At 44.7% G+C, this 11,519-nt stretch overlaps 1 protein-coding gene across 1 annotated transcript; it reads right to left on the reverse strand.

The window, feature by feature from the left end:
* Positions 1–4,675: 4,675 nt before the first annotated feature.
* On the reverse strand, positions 4,676–11,185 carry LOC147611333 (uncharacterized). Its single transcript, XM_086784958.1, has 2 exons — positions 11,021–11,185; positions 4,676–5,886 (listed from the first exon to the last, which is right to left on the reverse strand). The coding sequence occupies exons 1-2, from the start codon at positions 11,164–11,166 to the stop codon at positions 5,172–5,174; spliced, it is 861 nt and encodes a 286-aa protein (XP_086641084.1). The 5' UTR covers positions 11,167–11,185; the 3' UTR covers positions 4,676–5,171.
* Positions 11,186–11,519: the final 334 nt, after the last annotated feature.

Raw genomic sequence — 11,519 nt, forward strand, 5'->3', positions numbered from 1 at the left:
TCTAAGCCACTGGCACGCAGTCCCACCACAAGCGAGCTGGTCCCGCAACAAGCATATTCAGCATTTGCAGACGATCAACATCTGTATCCCTACCACGGTCATAAGATATATCCAATTTATTCGTTGAATGAAGTCCTCAGCGTCGGCCCCTGCATATCATATAAATGGATCGTAGCTCATGATTCATGTCAACCTTGAGTGTGTCGGGGACGCCCACAACACGACCAGATGCCCAGCAACTGTGCCCCTCTCAATGAAAGCACCAGAAATGGGAGAGGGAAAACACCACAGCCACGACAAAGGCCTGATCCGTCAGAACAACTATCTCGCCAACCGTTGCAATCACAAAAGCGCCACAACTGTGCCACACCTCAGCTATCTCACTATCAGATCACCTCAAGGACAACAAACCATAGATAATCGTGACCACAAACACACCCTTCCAAGATCACAACAATGCTGGGATATCTGCCATGTTTCCAGTTATGACAACCGGTCAAATCATAGAGCACCACGAGGAACCATACGCCAAACGGAGGGCACCAACTATGCACTTTGGTCTTTTATGCTAAAGAATATTTTTGTAGGCAAGGATTTATGGGATATAGTGAGTGGAGATGAAGTGAGACCGGGATCAGCCCCCTCTACCTCATCCTCATCTTCCACCACTACTACCACCACTCCTTCTGCCACTCCAGCTGCACTCTTGGCAGAACAAAAGAAATTTGACCGTAGGAGTGCTCAGGCTCTATTTCTCATTTCAACTTCAGTGAAAAAAATTATCATGACCACCATCAAGTCATGCAAGACACCCAAGGTAGCTTGGGATAAAATGGCAAGTGTCTATAACATCAAAAATGAGGCAAGGGTTTTGGCTTTGAATACTCAGCTCAAGAATCTTGGTATGCAAGAAGGGGAGACCATCACGGAACACATAGCCAAAATTATAGATTTGAGAGATCAACTTGCCAATGTTGAGATGAGGAATTGGAGGACAAGAAGCTTGTCTCAATTACTCTCAACTCACTTGCACCCACTTATGGTACTTTTGTCATGTCTCTTTCCATTATGCTTAGGGCAGCTCCTATGTCCTTTGATGAATTGGTTGGGCTGTTACTTTAGGAGAAAGAAAGGACCACTAACTTTGCCCTTTCGAACCGCCAAGGGGAGCAAGCACTTGCAACCCAAGGCAAGGAAAAGTTTCAGCCCAAAAATGGTCACTTTGGGAAAAAGACCAGCCAATCATTTCAGCCCAAGCATCAAGGGCAATCACATGCTCATGGATAGCATAGTCATGGCAATGTGAATGCCAACACAGGTACAAAGAAAAAGGACGGATGCAATTATTGCAAGCTGCCAGGTCATTTCATAGCAGAATGTCCTTAAAGACTTGCAAATGAGAAGAAGAGACAAGGATCAAGTAGCTCAAATTTTGTGGGAGATGCTGAAAACAGTCATGCACACTTTGCAAATGATGATAAAGACTTTGCTTTTGGTGCAGTTGATGTCTCTACAATGGATTTGAGGGGGGATGCATCTTTTGATTTGTCACATGCTAGTGGCAAACTTTCTGAAATTTCAGATGCTCACACTAAATGCAGTGATTCAGCTCATGGTTGTAATGCTTCTACCAGTGGGACAGCCAATGATGCATGTGTGGCTATTTCAGAATTCATTGGGACAGCCAATGACATACAGGATACCATTGGGACAGCCAATGAGGTTTCCCTTTCTACAGTAGATGCTTGGTATCTTGATAGTGGTGCCTCAAGACACATGACTCCAAGAAAGGAGTGGTTTGAGGACTTGGAACCTGTTCATGGTAGACTGGTCATATGTGCAAATAATTCCACCCAGGACATTACAGGGAAGGGGCATATTCCCATGGTCTTTGATGTAGACTCAAGCAAAAAGAGATATATAAAAAATGTATGGTATGTACCGGATTTGAAAAAGAATCTAATTTCAGTTCCTTCCATTGCACATGACCAACACATGTTGGTCGAGTTTCAAGACAATGAATGCAGGATCAAGGATCCTGCATTCAACACATGTTGGTCGAGTTTCAAGACAATGAATGCAAGATCAAGGATCCTAGAAAGGCTATGTAGTAGTGGCCATAGGGACTTATGATAAAGGGCTCTACAAGCTGAATGCTCAGCCCTATTTATAGCACGCTATGGATGTACATACCTCCTCACAGATTGATCTTTGGCATGCTAGATATGGTCATCTCAATCACAGAGCTTTGGCCTACATGTAGAGACATAACATGGTGATTGGCATGCCAAAATTGCAGCAAACAGAATAAGAGGTGTGTGAAGGTTGTGCTCTTGGGAAAATGCATCGTTTTCCATTCAAAAAGGATAGACCAGGGGACATAAAGGTAACAAGAGTACTTCATATCATACATAGTGATGTGTGTGGACCAATGAATGTGACAAGCCACAGAGGGGCAATATATTATGTCACATTTATTGATGACTATTCTAGGTTTAGATGGCTCTTCCTCATGAAGGCAAAATCTAAAGTGTTCTATTGGTTCAAGATTTTGAAGGCATTGGCTAAAAATCAGACAAAGAAAAAAATTGGAACATTTGTCACAGATAGAGGAGGAGAATACACATCAAATGATTATGAGGAGTATTTAAAGGAACATGGAATCAAGCACCACATGACTTTGCCATACACACCTCGACAAAATCCTATTTCAGAAAGAAATAATAGGACCACCATGGAGATGTCAAGGTGTATGCTAAAATTCAAGAATATGTCAAAGGCTTTTTGTTGTGAAGCAATCACCACAGCCACATATATCTTGAATAGGAGTCCCACAAAAGCATTGTCAAACAAGACACCGGGTACAAGCCCAAGGTAACTCATTTCAGAGTTTTTGGCTCAGTTGCATATGCTCTTGTACCGGAACAGCATAGGAAGAAGCTTTATGACAAGAGTATCAAATTCATATTTGTTGGTTATAGCATAGAGAGCAAAGGCTTCAGGCTCGATGATCCTAGAAAGGTTATTATCAGCAGGGATGTTGCATTTGCTGAAAATGACAGCTTACAGCCAGCAAACAAAGAGACAAAGAGTTACCACCTTTTGATGAGGAGCCACTTGATATCATTAATTTTGATGAGGTAGATGATGTCCCTTCTGTATCTCGTGCTCCACATGATGGGGGAGACATTCCTTCACATGTTTCAGATGGACATCAGGACAAAGGCAAAGCACCATTGAAAATGTATCAGAGGAGTCTTAGACTACGATGTATGGAGATTGCTTGAAACAAAGGAGTCTTAGACTACGATGTATGGAGATTGCTTGAAACAAAAAAAAAAAAAAAGGGGGAAAGGGAAGACAAGCGTAATGAGGAGGAGGAAGAAGAAGAGGACCACGCCTAATAGTAAGCTTTGGTGGCGACAAGGCGGTGATGGTGGCTACATCTAGGTCTTACTCATATCTTCCATAGCCAATAGCTACATGGAGATGCTCAGAAAGCAGGGCAGCAGCTTTTTCAGCGGGCCATGATTGCGGCCATTGTTTCTTCAAGCCTTTGCAAATGGAGCTTCTTGAAGCTTTCATCCCCGTGTTAAGAGTAATCCATCAGGGACAGCCCCCTGATTAGCACAGAGAGATGCTTGAAGCATCTCTCTGTGCAAATGGAGCTTCTTGAAGCTTTCATCCCCGTGTTAAGAGTAATCCATCAGGGACAGCCCCCTGATTAGCACAGAGAGATGCTTGAAGCATTCCAAAAGTAAAGATTTGGCCCCTCCCACTCTGGTGAATTCCAGCCTCTGTCCCATGATGAAATGGTGGATCCTGCCCTATCGTATATGTCTAAAATTCTTGTAGTAGATGATGAACCAGCTAACAATCACCCTTTTCTTAGCCCTGTTGAAATATATTGCCTACCAGGTAAAGGCAACTGAAGTGGCAGCTCTTTTGAAGGAAGACTCTCCAGCCCTGGCTCTTAAAATAGAAGGCGAAAGCCCCACCTCTCCAGACGATGGTAGCTTGTGTTTCCCTTAGAAAACTTCTATCAGGTAGATTCAGCTTAAGTTATGTAGAGTCAGACTCACCTTTCTCCATCAGTAGTGTTTCTCAAGCGTCCACGAATGAGCTACTTCTGACATAGTTACCAGGGGACGGGGACGGGGACGGGGGACGGGAACGGGGACGGGGACGGCTAAAGGTAGGGAACGGGGACAGGGGGTGGGGACGGCACTCAAAATTGTTAATTTTAGAGGAGTAAAGAATCAAGATTAATCAATCAATAATAACAAGCTTTCTAACTCCAAAAGCTATGAATCATGATACCATTACATTTAAAATTAAATTACGCTACGAGGTGCAAGAGTCAAGAGTCAAGACTTGCAAAGTCGGAAACGAAAGACTTTAAAGTTGATAACATTAAATAGATATACTCAAAAGATGTTGGGGCCTAGGCGATACAAAATATAAGTCACTCGCTCTCATACTCTGCGCTCCCTATAAGAGAGGTGCTAGCCTCATGATCATGAATGCGTGAAGTGTGGATGGGGGTTGTGTCATCCAATGAAGGCTCATGATTAAAACCATCTGTCCCACCCTCCTGTGCAATAGTTGTAGCTGCCTCCTCTTGTTCCATCTCCCACTGTGTAAAAGTATCGGCATTGCATCTTGCACTCTTGCCAAGCATGCGCAAGTTTGTGCTAATGAAGACAAGATCATTAGCTCTTTCCACCCCAAGCCGATTTCTTTTCTTTGATGAAATGTGACTGTAAGAGGACCATAATTGCTCTAGGCAAGAAGAGCTAACGGACTGGCTCAAGATCCGGATCGCCAACTGTTGTAGCTTTGGTCCATCTGATCCGAAGTCCTCCCACCATAATGCTGCACCAACCTTGAATCTGTCCTGCTGCGCATCTGCACATCCATATGAGCCTTGAAATGCCCTATAATTAGAGAGCTGGTCTCTAATTTTGTGCCTGATTTCTGCATCCGGCGTGAGGCGATCCAAGATGAGTCTCCAACCGTTGCTCACCTCTTTATCACCCTCCTGCCCTTTTCCCTGAAATTTTGGGTCCACCATAAAAGCAGCTGCATGTAAAGGAGAGGAATATGAGCTCCATCTCGCCACACAAAGCGAGTGGATCTCCTCATATCTATCTATGTCTGGCTCAAGCTTCTCAAGACTCTATCATCTGGTCCATGGCTTCATATACTTTGCCGATGCATGGCTGCATAGCATCAACAATCCTGAGCAAGTGGACAATGGGATGCACCATGGAGTCAGTGCGCTTGAGGTCCTCCCAAAAATCAGTATCGTCGACCTTTTTCTTGCATGAAATCCCTACCTGTGTACGTGCAAAAGATGAGGAGCAAAACTCATCACTGATGAATAGTTGCCGCACGGCACCCTGACAATCCTTCAGGCGATGCAACATAAGAAAGTTGTATGCAAAGCGAGTGTCCGAGTACTTGAGAAGGACCTTTGTGGACCTCTTCCCAAACTCGGATCGAAGGTATGTGTGATTGTTGATGAAGGTCACAATTGCACATGCATCATCAATCACCGATTCAATCCATGACAATTTCCCAATATCTTTCAAAAGATTATTGAGACAATGTGCCATGCAAAAAGAGACGGTGATTTGAGGATACATACTCTCAAGAATAGCTCCCGCTGCCCTATTTGTCGCCTCACCATCCGTGATGAAACCGATCACACATTCGGGGCCGATAATCTCGACAGCACTACTCCACTCGGCAGCAAGTACATCCGCACTCTTTCCCGTCCCTAAAGCATCATGTGAGGAGACAAAGTACATCTCCCCCCGTGAGTATGCCACAAGGCCATGGATAGACCTTTTCCGCGTGTCACTCCATCCGTCTGCAATCAAATGTTACCATATTATAGTAGTGATGTGTGTGAACACACTTAGGACCGCCGGGGCACTTTTTCCCTCACTAGGAGGTTTTTTCCCCCGTGCATTGTATATACGCCCATTATCTTTTAGGGTGGGTTATCTTTCATTTTTGGGCACTCATAATACACTACAGTGTTGTGCTCAAGCTTCCTCATCTTCTTGAAGTTGTGTGTGCATTCCTGCAACCCTAATTCCAACAATTGGTATCAGAGCAGGCTTCCTCCTCCCGGGCAGCATCACCGGCACCTGCCGCTTCATCTCCTCCGATTGCAACGAGGTTTCACGAGCGTCTGCAGGTTAGTATATGCCGTGGGAAAGCCCGTAGGGCTTGTTCGTTTCAGAATTTTGATCTGAAGTCATTTCGCCCTCCGTTTTTGCATTCCAAGTACTGCGCAGGCAAAATCGTCCTACTGTGCAGATTTTCTGTCAAGATAAAAATCTGCAGGACAGGTGCCCATTCGTCTGTTTTGGGCTGTGCTACATAGCACAGGTCGATTTTATACAGGTTTACCTCTTACAGACAGCATTTACATCTAGTAGTACAGTCATTGGCCATGGCTGACAACAATGATGTATTCCGCATGTTGGCTGCTGAGGATAAGTTGGATGGCACCAACTATCCATTGTGGGCATATATGATGCGACATGTATTGGTAGCAAAGGGGTTATGGAACATTGTGCAGGGTATTGATGCACGTCCTATTGTGGCTGGGAATGCTGCAAACACATCAGAAAGAGGTACTGTTGATGATGGTGCAGGCACAAGTGCTGTAGCAGCTGTTCGAGAACCACCACTTTCAGCAGAGCAGATTCGTTGGGATGGTAGAGATGCGCAGGCTCATGCCTTGATTGCGCTGTCTGTCAAACGTACCATTATCCCACATATTCGCTCCTGCAGGACTTCTAAGGATGCTTGGGATGTACTTGCCACATTGTATCAGGCAAGAAATGAGGCTCGTGTTGCTTATCTCCGAAAACAGTTGGAGAGTGAGCATATGAACAAAGGTGATTCTATGGATAGCTTTTTGACAAAGATCAAGGATTTCAAAGAGCAGCTCATTTCTGCAGATGAAATCCTGTCAGACAGTTCACTTGTGCAGACTGTTTTGAATGGTCTACCAGATTCTTATCAGGGTTTTGCTTCCACTCTTCGCTTGATGATGAAAGGCAATCCCAATGCCTTATCATTTGAGGAGTTAGTTTCTGTTTTGCTGCAAGAAGACCAGTCAAGGCAAAACAGGAATATTATGCGTGTCGCAGATCAAGCTTTCGTTGCTAGTCAGAGAAGCGGGAAAGGTAAAGCTGGCTTTTCTTCTAGTAAGCAGAAATCTGCAAATGCTGCGCAACCAAAGAAGGAAGACAAAGATGAGAAGAAGGGTGACAAACAAAAGACATTTTGCAAGTACTGTAAGGGAAATGATCATGTCATCAAAGCGTGTCCTAAGCTGGCTGCGAAAGAGGCTAAGAAGAAAGAGGCTGGTATGGCTGTTGCAGATGCCTCTCCTTCTAACAATGAATCTGCTAATGTTGTGCTAGATACAGAATGGGCATTCAATGCGCAGTGCAGTTATGACCCATCTTTGCATGACACATGTATGTCTGCAGTAGATTCAGATGTATGGTACTTTGACAGTGGTGCCACTAAGCATATCACCTCGCAGCGCAGTTTATTCACTTTCCTTGAGTCTGCTCCCACAGGGAATACTGTCACTTGTGCCAATAACTCCTCTTATCCCGTTGAAGGAGTTGGACAGATTGTGCTGAATGTTGCAAATGGCAACACCTTTACACTTTTTGATGCATTGTATGTGCCAGGGATCAAAAAGAATCTGCTGTCAGTCTCCGCATTTGCCAAAACAGGTTTGGTTGTAAAATTTGTGGATGACAGATGTACTGTTCATGATCTCTCTTGTGGTGACATCATTGTAGCATCTGGTTCACTATGTCGAGGGCTGTATAAGCTCAATATGGATGGCAAATGTGTAGAGGATTCAGCATGTGCTATTATGGATACGCAGGCTATTTCAGATGCAAAACTGTGGCATGCACGTTTTGGTCATCTGAATTTTGCAAGTTTGCTGCGCCTGCAGAAATCTGAAATGGTGTCTTCTTTGCCTAAGCTTGAGGCACCTGTCAAGCATGTTTGTGAGGGCTGCATATTGGGTAAAATGCAGCGTGTTTCCTTTCCCAAAGATGGATCAGTGAGAGCTGAACGCAGATTGCAGCTTGTTCACAGTGATGTTTGTGGTCCCATGCAAACTCCATCATTTGGAAACTACCTTTACTTCGTGACTTTCATTGATGATTTTACCAGGCATGCATGGGTATATCCTTTGAAGGCAAAGTCCGAAGTGTTTTTGTGCTTCAAACAGTTTTTGGTTATGGCTGAAAATGTGTCAGAAAGTAAGATGGGCACCCTCCGTTCAGATCGAGGGGGGGAGTATATGTCTTCAGAATTTAATGCATTTCTGGCTGAGCGTGGGATAAAACACCAATGTACAGTGCCGTATACACCACAGCAAAATGGTGTGGCTGAGAGAAAAAACAGGTCTCTCATGGAAATGGCAAGATGTATGGTTAAGAGTCAAAGTCTACCACATGGTTTTTGGCTTGAGGTTGTCATGTGTGCCACTTATGTACTAAACAGGTGTCCCACCAAAGCATTACAGGTTGTCACTCCATATGAGGCTTGGCATAGCCGCAAGCCATCTGTTGGCCATTTACGTGTTTTTGGTTGCCTGGCATATGCATTAGTGCCTGTGCAACATCGCAGAAAATTGGATGACAAAGCTGTCAAATGTATTTTTGTTGGATATAGTGCTGAGAGCAAAGGCTATCGTTTGTATCATCCACAGACAAAGCGCATTTTGGTTAGCCGTGATGTTGTATTTGTGGAAGATGCAGTTCAGCCCTTGGTTTCATGTACTAAGGAGACAGATATCAGCTCACGTGATGTCTATGATACATTGTTGCCTCTTTTCAGTGGTGCACAGTCAAGTGCAATACCTCATGAGGCAGTTTTTCAGCCTATGCAGGTTTTAAATGATGGCACAGATCAGCCTATATCTGATGCAGATGTGCATGATGCACTTAAGGATGAGAGACAAGAGATTGAGGGCTCTAGGAATATGCCTAGATGGCTGGTGCAGACTTTGCGTGACAGCAAGTTGGATGCCCCTTTGTCTAGTCGCACTCGTTCTGGCTCTCATGGTGCCTCTTATGCGTCAGATTGTTATGCATTGGCTGTTTCTAGTATGTGCGATGAAAGTGAGCCTGTTTCATTTGATGAGGCACAAAGTTCAGAAAATTGGATGGCTGCTATGCAAGCAGAATACGATGCTATTATGAAGAATGGTACATGGTCTTTATGTGACTTGCCCCCTGGCAAGAAGGCCATTGGCACTAAGTGGGTATACAAATTGAAGCGTAAGCCTGATGGCACAGTGGATCGCCATAAGGCTAGGCTTGTTGCAAAAGGTTATGCTCAAGAGAAGGGCATTGATTTTGATGAGACTTTTGCTCCCACATGTCGTATGACCACTGTTCGTAGCATCTGTGCATTAGCAGCTCATAATGGTTGGAATGTACATCAGCTGGACATAAAGACTGCGTTCTTAAATGGAGATTTGCATGAGGAGGTGTATGTATCGCAGCCTCGTGGTTTTGTTCAAAGAGGGCAGGAAAACAAAGTGTGCAGGTTAAAAAAGGCTTTATATGGTTTAAAGCAAGCTCCACGAGCTTGGTATGAAAAAATACATGCATATTTGACTGCACATGGGTTTCAGAATAGTCCAACAGAAAGCACTTTGTATGTTAAACGTGTGGATGGTGTACATCTAATCATTGCTCTCTATGTCGATGACATGCTGCTCACAGGACCAAATGAGAGTCATATTGCTGATTTTAAGGCTGATTTGAATGCCTCTTTTGAGATGTCGGATTTGGGGCATTTGCATCATTATTTGGGGATACAATTTAAGCAGTGTGATGGAGGTATTGCTTTGTGTCAGACAAAGTATATTGAAACATTGTTGCGGAGATTTGGCCTTGAAGACTGCAAGCCTATTGCTACTCCAATGGAGACAGGTTTGAAGTTGAGTCTTCATGATGCTGGAGATCACTTTGATGTCACACTCTATCAGACAGCTGTTGGTTGCCTCATTTATGTATGCATTACGAGGCCAGACATTCAGTTTGCAGTCTCACAGGTGAGCAGATTTATGCATAGCCCAGGCATTAAGCATTGGCAGGCAGTGAAGCGTATCTTTCGCTATTTGAGTGGTACTCGGCATCTTGGGTTGTTTTATCCCAAGGGGAGATCATTGCCGCCAGATTTACATGTTTTTTCAGATTCTGACTGGGCTGGTTGTTATGACACACGCGTGTCCACGAGTGGTTTTTGCTTCATGCTTGGAAGCTCATGCATATCATGGTTGAGCAAGAAGCAGCCTACTGTGGCCACTTCTAGTTGTGAAGCTGAGTACAGGGCAGCTTTCACAGCTACGATTGAGTGTGTGTGGCTCAGACGCCTTATGGCTGATTTGGGTGTTGGGCAGCCATCTGCCACCACCATCTTCACTGACAGTCAGAGCGCATTGGCAGTTGTGCGGAACCCAGTGTTCCATGCTCGTACGAAGCACATTGAGGTGCACTACCATTATGTCAGGGAGAGACTCTCTGCAGGAGAGATCAGTTTGGCTTATGTGCCAACACAGGATAACCTTGCAGACCTTTTCACAAAGGCTCTGCCTCGTGAAAAGTTCGAAGCTTTTCGCAAAGCTTTGGGCTTACTCCCTTTTGTGGATTCGTCCACATAGCTAGACACTTCCCTATACATGAGTGCTAGCTCTTGTTCACCGCATCACTCCAGGGGGGATTTGTTACCATATTATAGTAGTGATGTGTGTGAACACACTTAGGACCGCCGGGGCACTTTTTCCCTCACTAGGAGGTTTTTTCCCCCGTGCATTGTATATACGCCCATTATCTTTTAGGGTGGGTTATCTTTCATTTTTGGGCACTCATAATACACTACAGTGTTGTGCTCAAGCTTCCTCATCTTCTTGAAGTTGTGTGTGCATTCCTGCAACCCTAATTCCAACATCAAAGAGACTCCATTGCGAGCCCATTGTCTCTTTGTGTTTGCCGCCACTTGCTCAACAAGGCGTTTCTCCTTGTCAAGCATAGTGGTCCGCAAGGTTTCGGAGGATGGAGGTGTGTAGTGAGGACCGTACTCGCCAATCTTCTTCACCATCGTTTTGAAGTAGTCGGACCTATTTATCATTTCAAAAAAAAAGAGGGTAAGTAATTAGAATGGCAAAATGGTGACCCATGAATCGTGACTCGTGAGACATGATGATGAAATCATGTGAGTGAAATACGTACCGTGCCACACGAAAAGCAATGTGGTCATGAAAAAAGAAGCGGGCCACCGCGGCATCAACCTCCTCCTTCTTTTTGGGATCCCAACTCCCCTCAAGAGTACTTTGCCGACGAGAGAGAGAGGGTGGACTAGGTTGCGGCATTGAGAAGGCGGCGTGTGTGAAGCCTCGAGTAGTGCCACGAGGAGGACGTGATAGAGGGGTAGATGAAGATGCACCGCCACCC

The sequence above is a fragment of the Cibotium barometz genome, chromosome 47 (genome assembly GCF_041138505.1).
Source record: "Cibotium barometz isolate CiBa-2024 chromosome 47, ASM4113850v1, whole genome shotgun sequence".
NCBI lineage: Eukaryota > Viridiplantae > Streptophyta > Polypodiopsida > Cyatheales > Cibotiaceae > Cibotium > Cibotium barometz.

What these genes read in the sequence shown, in the direction of transcription:
- LOC147611333 (XM_086784958.1), bottom strand. Translation starts at nt 11,166, where the DNA reads ATGGTGAAGAAGATTGGCGAGTACGGTCCTCACTACACACCTCCATCC. An exon ending in TGGGCTCGCAATGGAGTCTC is followed by an intron (nt 5,887 to 11,020) that starts TTTGATGTTGGA and finishes AATATGGTAACA; the next exon opens with TTTGATTGCAGACGGATGGA.